General features: G+C 55.0%; 1 protein-coding gene across 1 annotated transcript; it reads left to right on the top strand.

Annotated features, from left to right (window-relative positions):
• Positions 1-1,101: 1,101 nt before the first annotated feature.
• On the top strand, positions 1,102-24,135 carry LOC101954065 (lanosterol synthase). Its single transcript, XM_065561228.1, has 15 exons — positions 1,102-1,541; positions 1,806-1,924; positions 2,500-2,597; positions 3,057-3,084; positions 4,805-4,861; positions 6,789-6,860; positions 8,447-8,497; positions 9,571-9,720; positions 16,206-16,302; positions 16,503-16,608; positions 19,110-19,175; positions 19,694-19,774; positions 20,277-20,447; positions 21,288-21,366; positions 23,111-24,135. Exons 1-15 carry the CDS (start codon positions 1,370-1,372, stop codon positions 23,321-23,323), a joined length of 1,560 nt encoding a protein of 519 aa, XP_065417300.1. The 5' UTR covers positions 1,102-1,369; the 3' UTR covers positions 23,324-24,135.
• The last annotated feature ends 2,705 nt before the right edge of the window (positions 24,136-26,840 follow it).

The following is a 26,840-nucleotide window of genomic DNA, read 5'->3' as shown; positions in this document are numbered from 1 at the left end:
GTTACCTCTGTGCAGCATCCCAGCTCTCGTTAGCAGATGGAAAGGCTTTGCCTTCATAGGTGCAGTAGTAACCTTCCAAACAGGAGCTGCATGGAACCGATGCCCTGCTGTCTGCGTGACGACCCAGAGCTCGATTCATCGCGTCAAGGGACCGGTAGATCATCTAGTCAGGCTCCTGTGTAACGCAGGCCAGAGAATGTCACCCAGTTACTCTGGACTGAGCCCAGCGACATGTCTGGCTGCAGTACAGTGTGCCCTCCAGAAAAGCAGCCGGTCGGGAGCTGAAGACATCGAGAGATGGAGAGTCTGCTAGTTCCCTTGGCAGCACATTCCGGTGGTTGATCACCCTCGTTGTTCATTGTTCGGGCCTTATAGCTTCAGCCACTGGTTCTTGTTCTGCCTTTCTCCGCCCTTCGGTACCTGGTATCTTCTCCCTGTGAAGGTTCTTCTACCAGTCACCTGCCAGTCTTATTTCTGATACTCAGTGGCGAGGACAGTCACGGGGGGCCTGGGAGTGCCCGCCTTAAACAGCCCGTGTAGGCGCTGCATTAATGCTCTTCCATTGCTGGTAACCTTGGCTGATGGGAGGGGTGGAGGGAGCCCTATGGGGCAGAAATTGGGGTGGGCTTTGGGGAAGGAAGGAGAGAGCTGGGAGGGCAAGGTAGGAAGGAAAGCCAAGGGCAGAGTGTCTGGGGCCGTGCAGGGAGCAGACTTTCCCTGTGAATGCCACGGCAAGGTACTTGCCACACACTTGTTCACAATGCCTAAGGCCTGCACTTTCCAAAGGGAGGAGTGATTTTTGGGAGGCCCCGTCGGCCCCCTGGGAGGGGTCTGATTTGAGAGCACTGAGCCCTGCCCTTTGCGAATCAGACTTGGTGTCTCAGGCTGGGCACCTGACACCCCTAGGCCTGAAGGGGAGTTACGCCTTAGGGGCTGTCTTCTCCCTGCCCACTGGGCTCCGGGAGCCCTGCTGTGAATTGGAGCGGGGTGGAGTCCTGCACACAGGCCTCCAGCCAGAATTAAGCCCTCCCTACTGCATGAGCATGCTCCAGCTTGCTCCCCCCATTCTGCCCTGTGTGGTCCCTGGAGCCCCCCCCCCTTCGGGCTATGTGCCCCCCCAGGCCGCATGGGGCCCCGGTGCCCCCCTCAGGTGCTCTGGCACTATCTGAAGGTGCTTTCTCCTCTTGTTAACTCTCCTTAGCAAAGGGTGCTGGGAGCAGCTCCCACATGGGACCTGTCCCGGTGGCTGGTGTGGAGCCACAGAGCGGGCCAGGCAGCGCTGCCCTCCGTCCCCGGTGCTGCCCTGCGTGCTCCGTGCTGTACTCCCCCTGGCTGCCAACGCCACCAGCCTGACACTTGCAGCTGTCTCATGGGTCTGCTCCCATGGCGCGCTAGTGAGCGGATGGCTAATCTCCCACCTGCTCCCTGCCAGGAGCTGTACGTCCAGGACTACTCCAGCATTGACTGGCCGGCCCAGAGGAATAACGTGGCTGCCTGTGATCTGTACACCCCGCACAGCTGGCTGCTCACACTCGCCAATGGTGAGTAGGCCACTGGCTGGGCCTGGCCAGGGCAGGGCGGGGGATAGTTAATGTGCTGGTTGTTTTCTGACCCCACTGCCGTGAGTCGCTGGCGGAGTTGAGAGTCCCTGGGGCTCTCGCCCTGCTCCCCCCAGAGCCCTGGCCAGCTGGGGAAGGGATGGGGGAAGCTCTCTGGGGCTCGGGGCCAGGCCCTGCTCGCACAGGAGTTGGGACCAGGCAGCTGGTAAGAGTTTCCTTATTGTGTCTCTCTTGTTCCCGTCTCAGCCATCCTGAACGTGTACGAAGCCCACCACAGCGCCCGGCTGAGGCAGCGAGCCATCGCGGAGCTGTACGACCACATCAAGGCTGAAGACAGATTCACCAAGGCCATCAGCATTGGCCTGGTAGGCTGCTCGTTACCGTTCCCAACGAATCAACGGAGCTGGCTCCAATTCCTGCCCAGGTGCGGGAGAGACCGGCCTGGGACTCCCCAGCTCTGCACAGATGCCCTGCTGCTGGCACGTAACCATAGCAACCAGCAATCCAGGCAGGCTCAGGGCCTGCTGTGCTGGGCGCTGCACACAGGAGAGTTCAGGGCGGATGACAAGGGCATGAGCAGGCTGGCGGGAGAGGAGAGCGTGAGCAACCGCTTGGACATTGTACAGTGGCAGTGGAGGCTGGGCGTGCCAGATGCCCCCCTCTGCAGAGTCTTTGCTGGAGACAGCTGGGGGGTGTGGAGTCAGCTGGTGGAAGGCCGTGGCTGGAGAGTGATCTCCTGCCCTGTGATGGGGAACGGACATGGGGATGCCAAGGGGTCCGTTCTGTGACCAGAGCCCCATGTAGACGTGCTCGCTCTCCTGCAGACAGCCCCCAGCCTGGGGTTTGCTCTGGGGCTGGTCACGAGGTCAGGTCATGCTGTGCAGGCCCAAGCCGAACACCACTGCGCTCTGCAGGGGAGTGACGCCTTCTCTCTCGGCAGATTTCCAAGACCATTAACATGCTGGTTCGCTGGTACGTGGATGGGGAGAGCTCTCCAGCCTTCCAGGAGCATGTCTCCAGGATCCCTGATTACCTCTGGTAAGGCCAGGCCCATGAACCTCCCTAGCCCTGGAGACAGCGCAGGGCTCAGCTAGAGAGAGCCACTCTGCCCCGCGCGGGAGTCTCCAGCCCCTAGCAGGGAACCTGCTGCCCAGACCTGCCATGGGGGACCCCGCTCTGCCCCCAGGGCCACCACGCTGCGTAGGCCCCACGAGCAGGGAGCTCTGTGCAGGGGGCATGCAAACGGGGGGGTCTTGCACTGATCAGCAGCCAGCTCCAGACACTGGCTCCTTATTAGTGAGTCCCACTCGCTCCAGTTCTCCCAGTCAGGCTGGGAAGGGGCAGGCCAGGGCCCCCGGGGAACCTGCTGCAAGGCTGCCCCTGAAGCTCAGTACTCCGTGTCCCAGCAGCAGTGTTAGACGCCTGGGGGCTGCGGGAGGTTGGGGACAGCACCACGCTCCCCAGGCTGCTGCAGTGATGTGCTCTCTCTCCACGCAGGCTGGGACTCGACGGCATGAAGATGCAGGTAAGGCGCTGTGGCCCTGGCAGTGACCGCAGGGACCCTGGGCACCCTCTCGCTGCTGCTGAGGCAGCTCGCAGGGCTGGGCAGGGACCCCTCACCCGGGGACTGAGCGCGTACTGCAAAGGGGGTCTCGGCAGGCTGCTCTGCCTCGGGGGATCTGCCACCCCTGGAATGTCTCCCTTTGCTGCCGGGCTGTTAATAGTCATAGGACCAGCCCTGGCCCAGCTGTGCGGCTCACAGCAGCAGCTTCTCCCGTCCCTGCTCCTCCTCCTGGCAGAGGGTAGAAGGGGTTGGTATCAGGAGCAGTGTGTGTCAGTGCTCTCGGGCAGCTGCTTCCCCTGCACCTCTGGGGGGTGCTCTGCACCCGCCATCCCGTGCCCAGCCCCTTCGCTCCGGCCTTCCGCCCCTGCCACACATGCATTGCCCCTGGGGTGGAGCCTAGGGGAGGAGTCCCGTCCTGTCCTGTCTCTGCTGTGCGGTTCTGGCCCTACGTTAGCGGACAGCCCCTCTCCTACCTGCGCTGGGGGCTAGAACCGAGCACTAACGGCTGCTTGGCCCCTGCTGAGTGTCCAGCAAGGAAAGGGGCTGCGTGCTGCTCCCCCATGCCCTGGCCACGCAGGCCTGCTTCTCTGTCCCACTTCCTGCAGCTCAGTGTCTCCCAGACAAACCTGCCTCTCCTGGGACAGCGGTGCATCCCCCCGAGACACAGCTCTGCCACCTCCCTCCTCCCCCGCCCCACGGCTCCCCTTGCCGCCCAGCCAGCCATTCGCACTGCTGTCTGTTTGTGCAAACATGGACTGTTCCTTGTGTCACGGCCTGGCCCCGGCCGGCAGAGCACTCACAGACCCGCCATGGAGGCGGTCTAGTAGTGCAGTGCTCCACCAAGACCTCCTCCCAGCCTTCATTTCCTTGGGGCTTGAGTACCACACCTGCCCTCTCTGGGGGCTGCCCCACGGCCCAGCAGGGCCCACATGGTGCTGCCCAAGCCCCCCATGTGCCTGGAGCCCCGTCGGCCCATCCCAGTCCCCTCCGTGCGCTCCCCTCTGGGTTCAGGATCCATGGCCAAACTGCCCTCGTTTTGAACCCCTCGGTGGGCTTGCTGCAGCTTCTCTCCCCTTCCCTCCGGCTTCCTCTGCTGTGCGAGAGCCGAGTCCCTGCAGCTCCTGCCCTCTGGGCCAGCCTTGCTGGCTCTGCCTCGCTTCATGTCTCAGCTCAGAGACCCCCGTCCCATCCCGTCCCGTCCCTACGGCTCGCGCTCTGCATGCTGCTATGGGCTCTCTCTTGTTTCCAGTCGCTGTGTGTGGGATGCAGCTTGCAGCCTAGGGTGCTGTACACACCAACACTGGATTGGGTGAGGTGCCCGGAGCCATCCTGCACTGGGTCCATGAGGGGCTTGCAGGATCAGACCCTAAAATAGCTTTGGAGGGAAATTCTAACCTCATCCTCCGAACTAAGAAACCCCTAACCCTGCTCCTGCTGCCCGTTTCTGCCCCAGTGTGTTCCCTGAGGCTGCAGCCCTCCCTGTGCACAGGGCCCATTGGTGCAGTGTGGCGGTGCCTGTGCTGCGTGACTGCACCCAGCCAGTGTGCCCTATAGCCTTCTCTGTCTACACGGCCATTGGTACAGCGTGGTGGCGCCTGCAGGCAGCATGGCCCGTAGGGGTGGGTGGGAAGCCTGGGGCGGATTGAAAAGCTGCTTCTCATTGCACACTCTTCTGTTCCAGGGCATCAACGGATCCCAGCTCTGGGACACAGTGTTTGCCGTCCAAGCCTTCCTGGAGGTAATGTTTGCTGTTGTGCCAGCCTGCTGGGCTGCCCCCCAAGGGACGTGGGTCTCAGACAGGCACCATCCTGCACTTTCCTCGGTGCCATGGCTCTTGGCCTGCTCCTACAGTGTACGCTCAACAGCAACACTAGAGAGAGGCTTCGACAGCCTCGGGTGTCAAGAGCAGACGGAGCTGTGAGGATCGTCGAGTCTGACCCCCTGCAGAGCACAGGCCAGAGAATGTCCCCCTGAGCTCCCTGCGCTGAGCCGGTAACTGGTGGTGCAGCCAGAGCGCAGCTCTTAGAGAGAGCCCTGCAGGCTTGCGATCCCAGCGCGCTCCGAATGCAGGCTAAGGGGCAGAACAGCTAGTGCCCCGTAGCGTTGGGTGGATGCACCTGTGTACAAAGGCAGGTGTGTGCAGGTTTGCAGGTGGACTGGCCTTTGAACGCTGGGTGCGAGGTGTCACTGGAGGAAGGCTAGAATGGCACGGGGCTCTGCACATGTCCCCTGTAGTAACACCCGGAGATGAGCAGCACTGTCACGCCGCTTGGGAACCTGCACTTGGCCAGCTGCAGGCGTGGAGCTGGCAGGCGCGTAGGGAATAGCCGCTATAGCTGTTCTATAGCATGTGGCATGCTGCCAGTGATGGCCCCTGAAAATACTGTCCTAACCCCCGTCAGGTGCAGGCACGTGGCCCCACGGTACTGGTGGGTAGGCGCTGAAATGCACATGGGCAGGGACCAAGGAGAGTTCCTGTTACCTCTTCCCCGCATACGCTGTGTTCTCTTTGAGATACTGGTACGAAGATGGGCCATATCGCACCTGCCGTGGTAAAACCTGCCCAGAGCCCAGCGCTGCTCGGAGCCAGCAGCAGTGTTGGAATATAGAGACTGGGGTTTGACCGCTCTGAGCGAGCGATGGAGATGTGTTGCTTGGTGTAGCTCCAGCATCGGGCACTGCGATGCTGCTCCGCCAGTCGTTCAGAGCCTGAGAGTTCCTGTTCCTCGCTGTACCAGCCAGTGCGAGACGAGCCACCCCAGTGCAGATCTCGGGTGCCCCAGAGTCCCTGGCTGGCCAAAGTGCTGTATTTGATTCTTACCAGGGAGAGACCGTGCCTGGCACAGATTCCAGGAGATCTCTTCTAATTTGTGTGATGAAGTGGGACTGTTCTTAATGTTTCCTCTGAATACTGTGTGGGTGCCTCAGTTTCCCCTATGCATTTCTTAAGTCTCTAGGGGGTGAGATTGTTGCAGAGAAAAGGGCCAATGCACATAAATTAAATGGCCAACACTCTATCTCCTGGCAACTACTGGCTGGAGCCCTTCCCCCCTGTAAGGAGATAGCTAAAGGTGTTGGAGAACAAAGAGATCAGGTGACCTCCTGGCCGGAGAAAGGAACAAAGCCCAGAGGAGGAGGGGCTGGAGGGCTGAGTTAGTTAGTTTTGGAGCTAGCTGGGGAGGAGGAGTGAGTGCAGACGTGGGTGTCTGGCTCACTGCCCCCCAGGATGGATGGACCCAGCTGAGGAGTCCTGTTCTCTGTACCTACAAGCTCTGTTTTAGACCACGTTCCTGTCATCTAATAAACCTCTATTTTACTGGCTGGTTAAGAGTCACGTCTGACTGCGAAGTGAGGGTGCAGGACCCTGTGGCTTCTCAAGGACCCCCCTAGGGCAGACTCGCTGTGGGAAGCGCACGGAGGGGCAGAGGATGCTGAATGCTCCAAAGATCAGACCGAGGAAGGTGGAAGCCGTGTGAGCTCCTTGCCCTGAAGACAGTCTGCTCACAGAGAGAAGACTTCACCAGAGTCCTGCCTGGCTTTGTAGGGAGCAGTTCCAGAGCATCGCCCGGGGACTCCATGACAATTTGTTTTTCCTGAAGAACTAAACTGATCACAGAACTGAGCAGTGACGTCTCTTTATTTTGTGTGTCTGCCTCCTTGTCTAGGCTGGTGCTCAGAACGACCCGGCATTCGCTTCCTGTCTGAGACGGGCCCATGAGTTCCTCAAAATCACCCAGGTGAGCACTGAGGTGGGGTCACAGATGTGGAGAGTCAGCTATTGACTCTGGTAAGACTGCAGTGTCCTGCATAGCTTCTCGGCATCCAGCCATGCGGCTCATCCCCTTCATGCGCTGTAGTCATAGGCGCGGGAACTAGGGGGATGGGGTGCTGCAGCACCCCGAGGTTTCACTGTGAAACGTTTGCTGGCGCTGTTAGAACGAAGCTAGCGTTATTTTGCAATTCTTAAGAATTCCAGAGATGTGCTGCACCCGTGTGGTGTGAGCAGGAATTGCATTTTTTCACATTGCATTTGAACACACAGGGTTTACAGTTTCGTTAGCTGGCTTTCAGCATCCAGCACCACTGGCCGTGGTAGGAGATACAGAGGAAAGGGGTTTGGTACCAGAACACGGTAGGGAGAGAGGCCCAGAGTCTCAAAGGTATTGAGGTGTCTAACTCCATTTGGGGCTGGGGGTCAGAGCCCAGGGGCATTTTAAAGCAGCGTGGCAGGGAGGTGAATGCTGTGGGTCCCACGGGCTAGCTCAGCTCAGGGGCTTTCGTTGTCTATCAAACGCACTAGTTTGCAGAGTCCTTTTTGTGAGCCCGTGTCGAATGTCTCTGGATCTGTAGGTTTCCTCCGTCTTACATTCCATGGGGCTTTTCTGTAGGGGCTGACCCAGCTAGGTTCTCTCTAGTTCCTCTGTTTCCAGAGCCCTGCCACTGTCCCACTGCAGCTCCGGTGAGAGTTCTCCCCACCCAGCTCTGGAGCCAGGGCTGCGAGTGCTGCAGGGCGCAGCGCGCTTGGCCTTGTGAAGCAGAGTGTGCCTCACCTCTCTCAGGGAGGGAGACCCGCCTGCCCTGGGACACAGCTGGCACATGGGCCTGGCTGACCCTGAGATTCCTGTGACGTCCCTGCACTGGTGCCGTTTCCCGGTGCTGCTCCACAGGCGCTAGAGGCAATGGGAGCACACGCGTGAACCTCCACTGGTGTTCTCACCACCGCATCATCCAGGCCTGTTCTGAGCAGGGCTGCCTGACCCAGGGATCAGACCCCACAGCCGTCTGCTCTCAGGCTGCCCTGTCCCTGGTGCTGGACCCAGCGTGGCAGGGCAGTTTCATGGGAAGCTTGGTGCGGACCCAGCCGCGGGGCCCTCTCTGGGCTCTGCGGGGGGTGAAGCACTGAAAACAAGTGGATGCACAGGGCCCTCTGCAGTCTGGCTAGGGGGAGAGCTCCAGGTGCCCTGTGTGCTGACACAGCCACCCCAGGGCAGCACTGGGGCGTACTGCAAAGGGTCAGCTGTGGAAGACCCTTCTGCTCATCCCCTCCCAGTGGTAGAGTCCAGGGCCAGCCTTGGCCCTAGCCTGATCCAGGGAGACGTGACACGGACAAGCACCAATCCCAGCCTAGCCTCTGGCGACCAGACTGTGGCAGCGCAGACAGGAGTGCTCTGCGGGCACGGCTGGCCTTGATCCCATGGCCATCGCCATAGCTGTGAGCCCCCTGCCCTTTGCAGTGCTCTGCTCTTGCCGTGGGGCCTATGGGGCCTGCAGCCAGGCTGCACCTGCCGTTCCTCCTCACTGGCGCTCCTCGTATCTCCTGCAGATTCTGGATAACCCGCCCGACTACCAGAAGTACTATCGCCAGATGAGCAAGGTACAGCTGGCCACGGGCCTGGATTTCCCTGGGTTGATTCTCCCCTGTTGTTCCATGTTTGTTCCTCACATGTCCGGCTGCCCCTAGCTCTGGGCTGCTCGCGGGGCAGGGAACGAACCTTTTAGACTCAAAGTGGATCTATCCTGTGATAGCGTCAGAGGGAGGCTCTGGCCGCAGAGCGACTCTCTGGTGTCCGGAGGAGTCTGCGGCCGTGACTGAGATCCCAGGTGCCGAGGGGCTGGCAGTGAGACAGGCTCAGCTTGCTTGGAAGAAGGGCACGAGCTGGCGTTTACCTGGCAGTGCCCGGGGCATGGGAAGCAGAACAGCAGTTGGCTTGGTGTCTGCATATGGGGGCAGGGCTTGGCCAATACACATCGCATCAGCGGAGGAGGGGCTCTGTAAGCTGAGGCCAATGGCCGTGGGTCTGGGGTGGCCGTCAGGCCAGTTGCCATGGAAGGAGATGTGGCACAATCCCACTAAGGCCTGTTTGTGGTGGGGCTGGGCAGCGTTGTTTTCTCCAGTATGGTATTTTTTGGTGGGGGAGGCAGCCTCACCTGGGTAATTATGAGGGTCCCGTGTAACAGGCAAAGTGCAGCCAGACACAGCGCGAGCTCCTGCCCCCAGGCTCTGCCACGGCACTGCCATCCTGGGCTGCAGCCCCCGCTGTGCCAGCTCTGGGCCCCACCTGCCCCAGGGCCTCCCGTTACGCCCAGCTGCTCGGTGAATGTGTCTGGACACCTGCCCACGGCACGGGCTGGATTTCACCCACCACTGGCACTTTGCTTGGGGCCCAGAATTGGGTTTGGTTCCAGCCTCCAGCGTGAAAGCTATTGCAGTAGCTCCTGGTGCCACCTCGCTGTTAAGGAGAGACCCCTGTCTCCCCAACCTCCTGCTGGACTCAAAGTGGGGGATGGTTGCCAGCGTTCTCTCCCCATTTCGTGTGCACAAGCGGAGCTGTAATGCGGGGTTGGGTGAGGGGGCTCCACCTTCCCTTGGGCAGGGCAGAGCCTGGCAGGGGAGTTTCCCTCGCTCTCCCTGCTCCTGGGGCTGAGTGCTGGTGCCTGACTCCCCAGGGCGGATTCCCCTTCAGCACCTGTGACTGCGGCTGGATCGTGGCTGACTGCACTGCGGAGGGGCTGAAATCGGTGATGCTGCTGCAGGAGAAGTGTCCCTTCATAGCAGAGCACGTCCCCACGGGGCGCCTCTTTGACGCTGTGAATGTGGTAAGAGGCGGCGGAGGCCCGGTTGGGGGAGAACCCCAGAGTCAGCGCCACGTATCTCAGAACAGCTTAAAACAAAATGGCTTCTGAGTGGGGGATGTTCTCCCTCTGTGGGCCTTGGCCGTCCTGTGACTGGGCATACGGCCTGCAGGGCGTGAGCCTGGGATCACGTCTGGATGTGAGCTGGGCCCGGCTGGCATGAACCCCAGGAGGAGCCCAGGCAGGGCTGTTAGTGCAGCGCCTCTCGCTGCCAATGGGTGTCGCTCATGAGTCCCGAGTTGGGAGCAGCATGTGCAGCCTGACAGGACAGGACAGATTGGCCTGTGTGCGGGAGAGAGCTCAGAGCTGTTCTGTCCCTGCAAGGGCGCGTGGAGGGACAGCGAAGCACCTTTCTCCGGCGGGCAGTCTGCTCACAGCACGGACACCCCGTGCAGGGAGCTCATTCGCCCAAGTCTTGGGGAGCAGAAGCGAATATCCCGAGCTGGCTCCAGGGCCTTGGAGACCAGGCAGCTGTTCCATGGGGAGGATAAAAGTGCCTCTGGCTCTGGCCAGCTCCTAGCAAAAGGGAAGGGGGAAAAGAGGGAAGAAATGAGGCCTCATTCAGCACAAAATTGAGATGTTGAGAATAAAATCAGGGAGCCAAAGGACATGAGAGAGAAAAAATCTTGAATTGCCTGTGCCCCAGTGCTCAGGGCCAGGGTGACAGACAAGAGGAATTGCTTATCTCTGAGCAATGTGATCTAGCTGGCACTACTGAAACCTGCTGGGACAAGTCCCACCATTGGAATGTTAAAATCAATGGCTATGGCCATTTAGCAAAGATCCAGTGGGCAAAAGGGGAGGGAAAGTGGCATCTCCATCAAAAATGGCATCACCTGTTCTGAGTCACTGATAACTCGGAAGACAATGATCTCGAATACTAACAGATCAATGTTCTAATAGACGGAGCACAAGTCGGTATTTGCTACAAACCCCAAATCACATGAGGGGCCAGGATGACCGGCCCCTTACGCACCTATCTACTGTGTGTAGAGAAAAAAGCTGTGTGATCATGGGGGACTTCGGTCAGAGTGACACACGCTGGACGGCTCATTCAGCCAGGACCAAAACCTCCTTGGGATTTTGAAATCTCATTGATGACAGTTTCCTAACTCAAAAAGTGCTGCCACCGAGACAAGAGAATTCTGTATTGGACCTCGTCTTGACAGATAAAGAAGAACTGATCACACAACTAAAAATTAATGGAAGCTTAGGTAAAGTAATCCTCATTTGATCACATGAGTCATGTGCAAGCAGAATAAAGTCCAGACCAAAGGCATATATACTTGGTACTTTAAAAGGACCAATCTCATAAAGCAAAACAACTATGACCCTGTCATAAGTTTCACCCCACTCTGAACTTTAGGATACAGATGTGGGGGCCTGCATGAGAACCCCTAAGCTTAATTACCAGCTTAAATCAGTATGCTGCCACCACTAAATCGTTTAAACAATGTTTATGAGTAATTTGGGAACTCTGTCTTCCCCCCAAAATATCTCCCTCCCAAGTACTATAACCCTTCCCTGGGTAGCCTTGAGACTTCCCCACCAATTTCCTGGATCTTAAAACAAGGAAAAATCAATCAGATTCTTAAAAAGAAGACTTTTAATTAAAGAAAAGGGGTGAAAGGAATACCTCTGTGAGATTAGCATGCAAGCTACTCTCACAGACAACAGATTCAAAACACAGAGGATGTTCCTCTGGGCAAAAACCTTAGTTACACAAAAGAAAACCCAATTTGATTATTCCTCTATGCAAAAAGAAAAAGTCACAAAAGGAAATAAACATAACCTAATTAATTCCTTCTCTAATACTCACTACCCTGGTTGATTCCTGGATCTTTTCACTCCAGCACAGAACTTAATGAATAGAACAAAGGAAAAAATTTTCCTCTTGAAAAATCTTGTCCCCACATTGGTCCCCACCTCTGGTCAGGTGTCCACTAGGCTAGGTGAACTTCTTAACCCTTTACAGATAAAAGAGGCATTAACCCTTAACTGTCTGTTTATGACAGACCCAAATCAGCTGGGAGGAAGAATTTAATCAGAGAAAATGTGGTTGATAACTGGGAATTGTTTAAGAACAATTGGATGCCCCAAAAACTACAATCCCACAATCAAGGAAGAAGGCGGTAGTGGATAACGAAAGACCTGGATTAGAGAAGAAGTGAGGGCACCTATAAAAATAAGAAAACAATATATAACAAATGGCAGAAAAGGGAAGTTGAAATCGGAAGCTAAGAACTGTAGATGATGGATGCGGGAAACAAAGGGGCACAAGAAGAAATCTATGGCCTGCAGAGTTAAGGACAATAAGGAGTTTTTTAAGATATTAAGAACAAAAGAATCCTGACAGTGGTATTGGTCCATTACTAGATGAAAATGATAGAATTATCAGTAATAATGCAAAACAAAGCAGAAGTGTTCAATAAATATTTTTATCTGTATTTGGGGAAAAGCCAGATGGTGTAGTCATATCATATGATGATGCTCTTTACATTCCACTAGTATCTCTGGAGGGTGTTAAACAGCAGAAACTAAAGTTAGACATTTTAAAATCAGCAGGTCCAGATAACTTGTATCCAAGAGTTTTAAAAGAGCTGGCTGAGAAGCTCACTGGACTGTAAATGTTGATTTTTCAATAAGCCTTGGAACATTGAGGACGTTCCAAAAGGCCAAAAAAAAATTAATGTTGTGCCAGTATTTGAAAAGGGTAAATAAAATGTTCAAGGTAATTATAGGTCGGTCAGTCTGACATCAATCCCTGGCAAGATAATGGAGCAGCTAAGGAACTCCATTAATAAAAAATTAAAGGAGGGTAATATAATAAATGCCAGTTGCCATTGAGAATAAAATTAGAATAATAAAAATTATTTATGGAAAATAGGTCCTGTCCAGTTTGGTTGATAAAGGTAATAATGTTGATATAAGACTTAGACTTTTGTAAGATGTTTAACGTGGCACCTCACAAAATTTGGTGAAAACACTAGAGCAATACAAAATTAACCTGGCAAACATTAAATGGATTAAAAGCTGGCTAACGGATGGATTTCCAAATATAATGTAAACAGGGGATTGGAACCAAGCGGTGTGTTTCTAGAGGTGTGTCGCGGGGATCAGTTTCTTAGCCCTTGCTGTTTAATACTTTTATTAGGGCTGTCCATTAACTGCGATTAATCCACATGATTAACTAAAAAAAATTAATCGTGATTAAAAAAAATAATTGCAGTTTTAATCGTAATGTTGAACAATAGAATACCAATTGAAATTTATGAAATATTTTTGGATGTTTTTCTACATTTTCAAATATATCAATTTCAATTACAACACAGAATACAAAGTGTACAGTGCTCACTTTATATTTATTTTTTATTATAAATATTTGCACTGTAAAAATGATAAAAAGAAATAGTATTTTTCAATTCATCTCATACAAGTACTGTAATGCAATCTCTTTATCATGAAAGTGCAATTTACACATTTAGATTTTTTTTGTTACATAACTGCACTCAAAACCAAAACAATGTAAAACTTTAGAGCCTACAAGTCGACTCCGTCCTACTTCTTGTTCAGCCAATCGCTAAGAGAAACAAGTTTATTTACATTTATGGGAGATTATGCTGCCTGATTCTTATTTTACAGTGTCACCTGAATGTGAGAACAGGTATTCGCATGGCACTTTTCTAGCCGGCATTGCAAGGTAATTATGTGCCAGAAATGCTTCATGCTTTGAGCACCATTCCAGAGGACATTCTTCCGTGCTGATGATGCTCATTAAAAAAAGAACACATTAATTACATTTGTGACTGAACTCTTTGGGGGAGTATGTCTCCTGCTCTGTGTTTTACCCCCATTCTGCCCTATATTTCATGTTATGGCAGTCTTGGATGATGACCCAGCACATGTTCATTTTAAGAACACTTTCACTGCAGATTTCACAAAACACAAAGAAGGTACCAGTGTGAGATTTCTAAAGATTGCTACAGCACTTGACCCAAGGTTTAAGAATCTGAAGTGCCTTCCAAAATCTTAGAGGGACGAGGTGTGATGCATGCTTTCAGAAGTCTTAAAAGAGCAACACTCTTATGTGGAAACTACAGAACCCAAACCACCAAAAAAGAAATCAATCTTCTGCTGGTGGCATCTGACTCAGATTATGAAAATGAACATGCGTCGGTCTGCTCTGCTTTGGATCATTATTGAACAGAACCCATCATCAGCATGGAACCTCTGGAATGGTGGTTGAAGCATGAAGGGACATGAATCTTTAGTGCATCTGGCATGTAAATATCTTGCGACGCCGGCTACAACAGTGCCATGCAAACGTTTGTTCTCACTTTCAGGTGACATGGTAAACAAGAAGCGGGCAGTATTATCTCCTGCAAATTGTAACCAAACTTGTTTGTCTGAGTGATTGGCTGAACAAGAAATAGGACTAAATGGACTTGTAGGCTCTAAAGTTTTACATTTTTATTTTTGAATAAAGTTTTTTTGTACAAGTATCAGAGGGGTATCCGTGTTAGTCTGAATCTGTAAAAAGCAACAGAGGGTCCTGTGGCACCTTTGAGACTAACAGAAGTACTGGGAGCATAAGCTTTCGTGGGTAAGAACCTCACTTCTTCAGACTTGCATCTGAAGAAGTGAGGTTCTTACCCACGAAGGCTTATGCTCCCAGTACTTCTATTAGTCTCAAAGGTGCCACAGGACCCTCTGTTGTTTTTTTGTACATAATTCTACATTTGTAAGTTCAACATTCACGATAAAGAGATTGCACTATTAGATGAATTGAAAAATGCTATTTCTTTTGTTTTTACAGTACAAATATTTGTAATAAAAATAAATATAAAGTGAACACTATACACTTTGTATTCTGTGTTGTAATTGAAATCAATATATTTGAAAATGCAGAAGACATCAAAATATTTAAATAAATGGTATTCTATTATTGTTTAACAGCATGATTAATCGTACAATTAAACACGATTAACTTTTTTAATCGCACGATTAATCGTGATTACGTTTTTTAATTGCTTGACAGCTCTAATTTTTATAAGTGACCTTGCAGAGGACATAAAATCATCACTGATAAAATTTGCAGATGACACATAGATTGGGGGGTGGTGAATAATGAAGAGGACAGGTCACTGATTCAAAGCGATATGGATCACTTAGTAAGCTGGGTGAAAGCAAACACTATGCATTTTAATATGGTTAAATGTATACATCTGGGAACAAAGACTACAGGCCATACTTACAGGATGGGGGACTCTATCCTGGGAAGCAGGGACTCTGAAAAAGATTTGGGGGTCTTGCTGAAGAATTAGTTGAACAGGAGTTCCCAGTGCCAAAAGGGCTAATAAGCAGGTGAATCTCAAGTAGGAGCAGAGAGAATCATAGAATGTCAGGATTGGAAGGGACCTCACGAGGTCATCTAGTCCAACCCCCTGCTCAAAGCAGGACCAATTCCCAGACAGATTTTTACCCCAGTTCCCTAAATGGCCCCCTCAAGGATTGAACTCATAACCCTGAGTTTAGCAGGCCAATGCTCAAACCATTGAGCTATCCCTTCTTTACCTCTGCATTTGGCACTGGTGTGACCGCTGCTGGAATCCTGTGCCCAGTTCTGGTGCCCACACGTCAAGAAGGATGTTGATAAACTGGGGAGGGGTCAGAGAAGAGCCACAAGAATGATTAAGATTAGAAGACCTGCCCTATAGTGAAAAACTCAAGGAGGTCAAGCTGTGTAGCTTAACATAGAATCATAGAATATCAGGGTTGGAAGGGACCTCAGGAGGTATCTAGTCCAACCCCCTGCTCAAAGCAGGACCAATCCCCAACTACATCATCCCAGCCAGGGCTTAGCCAAGCCACCTCCCTAGGTAACCCACCACCTCCCTGGGTAACCCATTCCAGTGCTTCACCACCCTCCTACTGAGACAGTTTTTCCTAATATCCAACCTAAACCTTCCCCACTGCAACTTGAGACCATTACTCCTTGTTCTGTCAACATAAAGGTTAAGGGGTGACATGATTCCAGTCTATAAGTACCTACATGGGGAAACAAATATTTAATAATGGGATGTTTGGTCTAGCACAGAAAGGTCTAACACAATTCAATGGCTGGAAGCTGAAGCCAGACATATTGAGACTGGAAAGAGAGAGGGTATTTAACATTTGGAACAACTCCTCAAGGGTCGTGGTGGATTCGCCATCACTGGCCATTTTTAAATCAAGATTGGCTGTTTTTTAGAAGATCTGCGGTCGTTGGAAAAGAGTTACTTTGGGGCAGGTCTCTGGCCTGTGCTGTGCAGGTCAGGCCAGCCCTTCTGGCCTCGGGATCGAGGGTTCTGGAGAGGGATGGCGGTCGGGGGTGGTGGGGCTGGATTTGTAGCAGGGGGTGAACAAGGCTGGTTTGGATTGTCAATCTCTTCCCTTCCCTGTCCGGGCAGTTGCTGAGCATGAGGAATCCTGACGGAGGCTTCGCGACGTATGAAACCAAGCGGGGGGGCCGGCTGCTGGAGCTCCTGAACCCCCCGGAGGTGTTCGGTAAGGGCAGGTGCGCTGGGCTTCTCCCCAGCTATTGTCACTCGCACCGTGAGGGGAGGCAGAGCCAGGTCTGCTGGGCGTGGTGCCCAAGGCAGGCTCGGGGGGTCTCGGCGCAGTCACACAGTTAGTGCCCCTCCCCAGAGACAGCTACGAGTCCCCGTTTGATGGGGATCCTCGTTGCTCTTTCTCCTGTCTGGCAGGTGACATCATGATAGACTACTGCTACGTGGAGTGCACGTCGGCCGTCGTGCAGGCGCTGAAGCACTTCCACGAGGCCTTCCCAGAGCACCGGGCCCAGGAAGTCAGGTAACGGAGGGGGAGCGCCGAACCGTCCGTTCAGAGCTTGCACCCTGGGGAGGTCAGTAAGTGGGGCCTGCTGGGATGAACCTGGCGCAGGCCCCATCTGTATGCTCTGACCCGCAGGGCAGATCCTGCCGCCCACACAGCTCCGGGAGAAATGACCAGGGAGGAGTATAAAAATATTGCTCAGCCGTGCAGGAGTGAAATCAGGAAGGCCAAATCACACTTGGAGTTGCAGTTAGCAAGAGATGTTAAGAGTAACAAGAAGGGTTTCTTCAGGTATGTTAGCAACAAGAAGAAAATCAAGGAAAGTGTGGGCCCCTTAATGAATGAGGGAGGCAACCTAGTGACCGAGGATGTGGAAAAAGCTAATGTACTCAATGATTTTTTTGCCTCTGTCTTCACGCACAAGGTCAGCTCCCAGATTGCTGCACTGGGCAGTACAGCATGGGGAGAAGGTGACCAACCCTCTGTGGAGAAAGAAGTGGTTCGGGACTATTTAGAAAAACTGGACGTGCACAAGTCCATGGGGCCGGATGCGCTGCATCCGAGGGTGCTAAAGGAGTTGGCGGGTGAGATTGCAGAGCCATTAGCCATTATTTTTGAAAACTCATGGCGATCGGGGGAGGTCCCAGATGACTGGAAAAAGGCTAATGTAGTGCCCATCTTTAAAAAAGGGAAGAAGGAGGATCCGGGGAACTACAGGCCAGTCAGCCTCACCTCAGTCCCTGGAAAAATCATGGAGCAGGTCCTCAAGGAATCAATTATGAAACATTTAGAGGAGAGGAAAGTGATCAGGAACAGTCAGCATGGATTCACGAAGGGGAAGTCATGCCTGACTAACTTAATTGCCTTCTATAATGAGATAACTGGCTCTGTGGATGAGGGGAAAGCAGTGGATGTGTTATTCCTTGACTTTAGCAAAGCTTTTGATACCGTCTCCCACAGTATTCTTGCCGCCAAGTTAAAGAAGTATGGGCTGGATGAATGGACTGTAAGGTGGATAGAAAGCTGGCTAGATCATCGGGCTCAACGGGTAGTGATCAATGGCTCCATGTCTAATTGGCAGCCGGTTTCAAGCGGAGTGCCCCAAGGGTCGGTCCTGGGGCCGGTTTTGTTTAATATCTTTATTAATGATCTGGAGGATGGTGTGGACTGCACTCTCAGCAAGCTTGCAGATGACACTAAACTAGGAGGCGTGGTAGATACACTAGAGGGTAGGGATCGGATACAGAGGGACCTAGACAAATTAGAGGATTGGGCCGAAAAAAACCTGATGAGGTTCAACAAGGACAAGTGCAGAGTCCTGCACTTAGGACGGAAGAATCCCATGCACTGCTACAGACTAGGGACCGAATGGCTAGGTAGCAGTTCTGCAGAAAAGGACCTAGGGGTCACAGTGGACGAGAAGCTGGATATGAGTCAACAGTGTGCTCTTGTTGCCAAGAAGGCTAACGGCATTTTGGGCTGTATAAGTAGGGTCATTGCCAGCAGATCGAGGAACGTGATCGTTCCCCTTTATTCGACATTGGTGAGGCCTCATCTGGAATACTGTGTCCAGTTTTGGTCCCCACACTACAAGAAGGATGTGGAAAGATTGGAAAGAGTCCAGCGGAGGGAAACAAAAATGATTAGGGGTCTGGAGCACATGACTTATGAGGAGAGGCTGAGGGAACTGGGATTGTTTAGTCTCCAGAAGAGAAGAATGAGGGGGGATTTGATAGCAGCCTTCAACTACCTGAAGGTGGGTTCCAAAGAGGATGGAGCTCGGCTGTTCTCAGTGGTGGCAGATGACAGAACAAGGAGCAATGGTCTCAAGTTGCAGTGGGGGAGGTCCAGGTTGGATATCAGGAAAAACTATTTCACTAGGAGGGTGGTGAAACACTGGAATGCGTTACCTAGGGAGGTGGTGGAGTCTCCTTCCTTGGAGGTTTTTAAGGCCCGGCTTGACAAAGCCCTGGCTGGGATGATTTAGCTGGGAATTGGTCCTGCTTTGAGCAGGGGGTTGGACTAGATGACCTCTTGAGGTCCCTTCCAACTCTGATATTCTATGATTCTATGATTCCGGGAACGAACCCGGTAACCGAACACGGCAGCTGCTGTCCCAGTGCAGTGGGGGGCACCCTCCTTTCCTAGCTACCCTTTGAGAACAGCCCGCCTGAGTACATCCGCTTCCTGTGTGAGGCCAAAGGGCCACCCGGCCTCAAGCAGGGCCCTGGGGGCACAGACCAGGATGTGTTTCATCCGCAGACCGGCTGGGAAGGCACCGGCAAATGTCCCGGGGTGGAGATCCTGTCTCCATCTGAGCCCCCAGGAGCCATGGTCAGCAGCTGCACAGGGGCTGTGGAGGCTCAGTCCACCTTGCAGCTTACGGCCCTCGAGTGACTCTTTTAATAGGGGCTGGGCCCCCACTTCTCAGAGGGGATTTGAGCTCCCAAGGAGCCCCTCGTTGGGCTGGCAGGAGGATGGACGCTGCACACTAAGGAACCCCCTCTCCTCCTGTCTAGAGAGACGCTGCGCAAGGGCCTGGAGTACTGCCGCAGGGTGCAGAGAGCTGACGGCTCGTGGGAAGGGTGAGTGGCCGCGTGCACTGCTGATGCAGCAAACTCCACCCTGCTCAGGGCAGGGGGTGGCTGGGGTGAGGAGAGAGGTGCTGGTACCTGCACTCTTGGGCAACCCTCTCTCCCCTTTACCTCCAGGTGTGCCAGTGTCCGGGGGAGGGGGTGGGGGGCTGGCTCAGGGAGCCCACAGCAGTCCGGCCTGTTACAGTCGTGTCTAGGGCCCCCTGCAGACCAGTGCCTGTGGCGCAGGGTGCTCCCAGTGAGTGACTAACCCCCTTAGCTTGCGGACTAGAGACAAGCCAGACGCAGCGACGTGGGATGGGATGCGACTCCTAGCCCGTGTGTGTGCGACAGCTCCAGTAAAGGCTCAGCGTAGCCTGAGGCGACGGGACCCTTCCCAGGTCTGCGGTGGGGAGGGACTGTACTGAGAGGCGGGGACTTCCCAGGCCTGTCTGTGGCACGGGGGGCCGGTGGTGTTAGACCCGCAGAGCGTTCTGCGCTGCCTGACGCTGCCGCTCTCCTCCCATCAGGAGCTGGGGCGTGTGCTTTACCTACGGCACCTGGTTCGGACTGGAGGCCTTGGCCTGTCTGCAGCACACCTACCAGAACGGGTGAGTGTGGGAATCCGGCGTGTGGCTCCCTGGCTGCCCCGGCCTGCAGGGCATGGCCTGGAGTGGCTGGCGCCATCCCTCGAGCACGGGAGGTGCTGCATCACTCCGCTGGGGGAGGAGCTTGTTCAAACCCAGAGCAGCCTTCCCCTCCAGGCATTGGGTCGGGCTCCTCTGTCCTCCCGTCCCGTGCTCACAGTGTCACAGCCCCCTGGGGCCCTGTCCCCAGCCCGTGGCCCCCTCACTCCAGCTTGCTGGCCGCTCGCAGCTGGGGGCTCTGGTGTTCAGAGCCAGGTTGTGCACTCACCAGAGGAAGCTCGCCTGCCCTAGGCTGCTGCTCCCACCCCCGGGGGCCAAGGCGCATCTCGGAGACCCCGGCTCCTGCGAGAGCCTCCCTGCCCCAGCTTCACACTGTCTCCTGCCCCCACCTGCTCTGCCAGCCCCTTCCCCAAAGCCCCATGAGGCTGCCCTGGCTTAGTCCCTTTGCTCTGCCTCGTCCCTTTAGAGCCGCATGCAGGGAGGTGGCCCAGGCCTGCCAGTTCCTGGTCTCCAAGCAGATGGAGGATGGTGGCTGGGGAGAGGACTTTGAGTCCTGCAAGCAGCGCAGATACGTGCAGAGTCCCACCTCCCAGATCCACAACACCTGCTGGGCCCTGCTGGGGCTCATGGCCGTCAGGTAGGAGAACCGACGCCGCCTCTCACATCAGAACATCGTCCTCTTCACCTGCATTCACAGAGCACAGCCCTGCCAAGGACCTCGGCACCGGGGCGCTGGCGTGGAAGCCTTCATTCGCGCCATGCCTGCCCCCTGCTGTGCACTGCGTGTCCTCACCTGGACTAGCCCAGAGCACACGCCCCAGCCCGTGCCGAGAGGGGTTAGCCAGTGACTGCTCCAGTCCACGGGCTGGCGCTTGGTGCCCGTCGTCACGCCACCAGCTCTCCTACAGCGAGCGTCCGGGCTCTGTAAGGCAGCAGCACGGCCCAGAGCTGCCACCCCAGCCTTAATAAATAATAATAATATATGGAGATATACCTATCTCATAGAGCTGGAAGGGACCCTGAAAGCTCATTGAGTCCAGCCCCCTGCCTTCACTAGCAGGACCAAGTACTGATTTTGCCCCAGATCCCTAAGTGGTCTCCTCAAGGACTGAACTCACAACCCTGGGTTTAGCAGGCCAATGCTCAAACCCCTGAGCTGTCCCTGTGCTGGGCACTGCAGGATGTGGCCGCTGTCGCTGGCCTGGCTTGAACACCTGGTGCTTCCTCACCTGCTTGGCTGCCCGGGGCCTTTGGTGCCCACCGAGCCGGCCTGTGAATGACACAGAGGTGGGGGGGGGGCGGGTGGCCATAGTGTGAGTGCTGGGGGCTAGTGGGGAGAGGAGAAGAGCTTTCCTGTCCCCGCTGCGGTGCTGGGGAGGGAGAGGAGAGCTCCGGCTGCGGCTGCACATGGCGGGGGTGGGGGGCTAGCATGCTATTCGGAGTCAGCACCACTGACCTCTGCCCCTTCTCTCTGCAGATACCCGGACGTAGGGGTGCTGGAAAAGGGGATCAAGGTTTTGATTGACAAGCAGCTGCCCAATGGGGACTGGCCTCAGGTATGCAGCTCCTCACTGCTCTCTCTAATGTGTCCAGCCCCTGTCACTGCAGGCATTTCAGCCAGCCCCTCTCCCTCTCATCCCTCCCAGCCGGGGGAGATGCAGGCCGATGGCTCAAGGGGTTTTGCTGGGAGCTGTCCGTGAGGGGGAATCGCTGGCTGAGGATGGCTCCGTGGAAGAGCTGAGCTTTGCATTTCGTTCCGTCATGTGGCAGTGAGTTCCACAGTCCGGTCCAGCTCCAGGGAGAGCTCTGCCTCCTGTATTAAAAAGCCTCCCTGTCTGGGTGAGCTGCTGGAATGCAGCTGTCAGGAGAAGTCGTGGTCGCAGGAGAAGGGACGATCTCCCTGGTGGAGAAGGTTTGAACAGCAGCTGGAGCCCTTGTCCGGGACTCTGTGAAAGGGGAGCCGGAGCAGGGAGCAGGTACTGGGGTGACCTGTGTGGCATGTTGAACCAGCCGGAGCTGTTCAGGACCTGTCGGTCCACCCCTAGCTGCACTGAGCCTTAGATCTCACAGAGAGGTGGGGGGGGCGGGATACACTCTGGGTGAGGCCGGCTTCTGATCAGTGCAGGCTGAGGCGATGAGGTGAGGGGGCTTTCGCTGTCATGGTTACTTGGGGATCCGGGCGCCATGCAGGGCCCAAAGCAGCCCAAGGCTGCAGAGCGGTGAAATGCTTCGGGAGCAGACGCCCTCGGCAGTGGGAGCGTTCCAGATGAGGCAGGGTCTCTGGCTGACCTCCCTCCTCTCCCCACCACGCTGCCCCCGGGCTCCGCTTTGCCAGCGGTCTGTCATCTCCCTGCTGTTCACGCTGGCAAACTAAAGAGCACCCCAAGCCAACCCTGTGTGCCCTGCTTTCCCCTGCCAGTGTCACCCTCTGCGCCATTGCAGGGTTTGCTGCTTTGTGCACATGGAAGTAGCCTGTCAAATCCCTGGACACGGATCCGTTTTGCGTCCCAGCAGCTCACCGTCCCGCAGGGCGCCTTGGGTGCAAGGACTGTGGGCAGGACGAGGCTTCTTCTATATATCTCTGGAGTATTTCCCCTTGGCTCAGGCCGCGTGGCTTTGTGTGACCCCACCTGACCCTTCCCAGGGCCCTGTGCCCTCGGGTAGCAGAGCCCTGGATCCAGCTGGAACCAGGAACAGGGCAGGGCTCATCACTGAACCCTGTTGTTCAGCGGCTGGAGGTGTATGGGGAGATGCAGGCACGGCGTGTTAAGCGGGTGGGAGTGGATGGGCCAGTGGCTGCAGGGAAGCCCTGGGAGGTGGGGAGGTCTGACTGCCTGATTCTGGCGCCGGTTGCCTACTGGCCTCGGCCCCAGCACACATGAGAGCAACCCAAGGGCTGCTTTAGTACAATCCCATCCAGCAGCGTGCTCCATCCGTGCCACGACCATGCCACGTGCTGGAGGCTGCATGTGCCTCTTAACGCTGGCTCTGTGCCAGGCAGGGCAATCCCCACCTGGGCACTGGTGGCCAATGTCTGGCCCCAGGGGCCACCGGAGCAGGGTGGGGAGCCTGGCCCTGCGTGTGTGCGGTGTCATGTCTCAGCGGGAGTGAGCAGGGAGTGTATCCATGTGCCGGGACATGTGGGAAACATGGGTGCATCAGTCATAACGTGTGTGCTTGGCACAGTACCCGCAACAGGCCTGTGAGAGGGCAAAGGGCTTGTGGGACCTCCTGCAGGAGCACCCCTTGCTCGCGAGCGCCCTGCCAATCCTGCCTCTTTCTGTCTCTCTCCCCTCGCAGGAGAACATCTCTGGGGTGTTCAACAAGTCCTGTGCAATCAGCTACACCTCCTACCGCAACGTCTTCCCCATCTGGGCCCTTGGGCGCTTTGCACGCCTGCACCCCGGCAGCGCCCTTGCTGGAAAGCTGCAGCCCTGGTCCTTGCACAGCGAAGAGGAGATCCTGGCTGGAGGGAAGCGGGATGGGGTTCTGTCAGGGTCCCCCTTTGCCTGAGCCTGGGCCCTGCCCATGCCCCATGGCAGGCCTGCAGCCTCAGTGACACCCTAGCTGGATTTGCTTGGCTACAAGGCTGTTTACGGGAGACTGGCAGGCCCTGGCGCTGTGTCATGGTCCATGAGGACTCTGCACACTGATTCTAGCTCCGGGCCTACGTGTGGGGTTGGAGAGGGCAGCAAGTGTGTGGGCACTGGCTGGCTTATAGTCAAACATGCTGTACGTCTGGGGCTTGGCTTGAATGGACCCCTCTTCCCGGACCCATTGTGTAAAAGGCTGTGTGTCTGCAGGTGAACGCTGCTGCGCAGGACAGGCTGCTGTGGTGTGACAAAGTGGGAATGTTCTTAATGTTTTCTCTGAATGCTGTGTGGGTGTCTCAGTTTCCCCTATGCCTTTCTAGGTGCGGGGGGGATCAGGGTGTGTGATTGTTGCAGAGCCCTTGAGGGCAGGGGTGTGCAGGGATCTGCACAGAGAACGGCCAACACCCTGTCTCCTGGCAACTGATGGCCTGGGCCCTTCCCCTGCAAAGGTGCCAACTGAAGGTGTTATAGAACAAAGAGATCAGGTGACCTCTTGGCCCAGGAAAAAGACAAAGGCCAGAGAGGAAGGGCTGGAGGGGTTTTCAGTCTGGAGCTGGCTGGGGAAATGGAGGAAGGCCCAGACGGGGCTCTGGGCTCCCTGCCTCCCCAAGATGGACCTGACTGAGGGGTCCTGGTCTCTGTACCTACAAGCTCTGTTTTCGACCATGCTCCTGTTGTCTAATAAACCTTCTGTTTTACTGGCTGGCTGAGAGTCACGTCTGACTGCCGAGTTGGGGTGCAGGACCCTCTGGCTTCCCCAGGAGCCCCACCTGGGCGGACTCGCTGTGGGAAGCGCACGGTGCCGAAGGGGATGCTGAATGCTCCGAGGCCAGACCCAGGAAGGCCGAAGCTGTGGAAGCTTCTTGCCCTGGAGACAGTCTGCTCCCAAAGAGGAGGCTCCCCAGAGTCCTGACTGGCTTCGTAGGGAGTAGTTCCAGAGCATCGCCCAGTGACTCCGTGACATGGGGGGTGGGGCCTAACCATATGACCTTGAGCATGTCTGCACTTCAAGCTGGAGGAGACACGCCAGCGCTCACTGAGATCGAGTTCGGGCGCTAACCCACGGGTTCCCAAACCTGTTTCCCTGCGGCCCGCCTGTGCAGCTGCCATGGCGCTGCGCCCACTAGTAACACTGCTTGAGGAGACGATTAACTGTAATTACTACATCCATATACACTAGAACACTAGAAACCACGTCCTTGGTTCCTTTTCCTGGTCATCTAAGCAGGGGTAATGAGAGAAATCCCTACCGCACTCACTCAAAGAAATGCTTCAAGGTCTTTGAAACCAAACAGTTTTAGTAAAGCTCCACTTTAAAAAATGTGGAGAGCAAAATGTGTTCACACAAGGAAAACACAATTTGGTATACAACTGAACAATAAGCAACACAACAACGGTAACACAACTGTTGAATAATAACACAATGTGTTTTTTGATTTTAAAACAAAACAGTTGGCCAGCTTAGCCCACGATATTGTGTTTTCTATATTTTAGTGTAAAAGCTGGGTCTTTACTTATGGTGTGTAAGTAAAGACGCAGCCCAGCTCTCTACTAGTTAGGTCAAATATTGTAAATAAAAATATAAAATAACTTACAGACCAGGAGTCTTCCTAATGGCACAGGTGTGCCTGCTTCTCCTTGCACTTTTTTCCCATCTGGGGACATATGTGAGCAAGACTCAACCTGATCTCATCTTCAATTTTCAGCCTTTCAGCCAACTCAGGGTGATGGGAAGGGGGTGGCTATGGACTGTGTGCGGGCAGTGGGTAGCCGAGGGTGCAGGGAAGGGGTGGCTAGGGGCTGTGTGCGGGCAGTGGGTAGCTGAGGGTGCAGGGAAGGGGTGGCTATGGACTGTGTGCGGGCAGTGGGTAGCTGAGGGTGCAGGGAAGGGGTGGCTAGGGGCTGTGTGCGGGCAGTGGGTAGCTGAGGGTGCAGGGAAGGGGTGGCTATGGACTGTGTACGGGCAGTGAGTAGCTGAGGGTGCAGGGAAGGGGTGGCTAGGGGCTGTGTGCAGGCAGGGGGGTCGCTCAGGGTGCAGGCAGGGTGTAGCTAGGAGCTGTTCTGTGGCCCACAGCATGGAAACCCCTGCGCTACGGGCAGAGTTTATCTGCCACAGTGTGAGCAGCGGGAGGGGCTGGGTGCTCTGAGTACAATCCTGCTGAGACTGTAGCAATGTACCCAGGACGCCCGCCCTTCTCGCTCCTCGCACAGCCACGGTGCCCCAGCTCGGGTATGTCTCCTCCAGCTCATAGCATCGCTGTCCCCTTCGGACTTGCCCCGCCCCAGCTCCACGTATCAGATGGGGTACTTAGCAAAGGGGGCTTCCTGCTCCCTTCCTGGGGTGCTCTAGAGTTCTGACTTGTTGCCTGTGGCAATGTCGCTTGGTGCTGGGAGCTGCCTCCTCTGGACATGCTGCAGGGCTGTCTGCTGGAGCTCTGTATAACTAGCCTGGCACAGCCTTGTGCACATGCGCTGCCCCGGCCACGAGCTGCTGTCGGGCACAGGGGTGGAGCTGGTCCCCCAGTGAAAAAGCAGATACCCCATTCGCACTGGTGCTCTGCAACCCCCTGCTCTCCCACCTATGGCCAAATACTATACTACTAAGTTCTTCAGTCACTCTCAAAGCGCTTTACACAGGAGGGCAGTGGCACTATTTGTGCTGTACAGCTTGGGAAATGGAGGCCACATGACTTGCCGTAGGTTACCCCATGGGTCAGCTAGGACCAGAACCCAGGTTGCCAGAGTCCCTAGCCAGTACCCTGTCCACTGGGCCACGCTGCAGGTTCTGTAAGTCAGGTTGTCTCCCTCCCACCTAACTGTATCCCTCAAGGGAGCAGGGTGGTGGCTAACCCGTGCGTCGTGCCCAGAGGCAGCCTGCTCGCTCTGTCCTTGAGACACACGGAGGAGAAGCTCCCGCAGGCACGGGCTGCCAGGGGTTCGGCTGAGCACGGAGGTATTTTTGGCATACTTTTCACCTTGAGGCAGCAGAGGCGTGTCAGTGAGGGGGAATGGCTGGCTGAGGATGGCTCCATGGAAGACGAACATACTAATTGCATGGCTGTGCTGACCGCCTGCGCTGGTGAGCTCTGGCCCTGGGAGAGCTCCTGTCCGACGTAGTATCTGGTATGAGGTGTGGGATCGCGCTGTGAACCAGTCCTATGCTCTGAGCATGGGACTGTGCTCCCACCCTCAGCAGTGTCGGGCAGCATGAACGATCTCGTCCCGTTGCTGCTCTTGAATACTTCCTAACCGTCAGGGTGGTTAAGCACTGGAATTAATCGCCCAGGGAGGTTGTGGAATCTCCATCATCGGGGATGTTTAAGAGCAGGTTAGACAAACACCTGTCAGGGATGGTCTAGATAATATAGTCCTGCCCTGAGTGCAGGGGACTAGACTAGACCTCTCGAAGTCCCTCCAGTCCAATGAGTCTATGACTG

This window comes from Chrysemys picta, chromosome 11 (assembly GCF_011386835.1).
Source record: "Chrysemys picta bellii isolate R12L10 chromosome 11, ASM1138683v2, whole genome shotgun sequence".
In the NCBI taxonomy this organism is placed as follows: Eukaryota; Metazoa; Chordata; order Testudines; family Emydidae; genus Chrysemys; species Chrysemys picta.
Note: the sequence above shows the minus strand (reverse complement) of the source record. Positions and strands in the feature narration are given on the sequence as shown.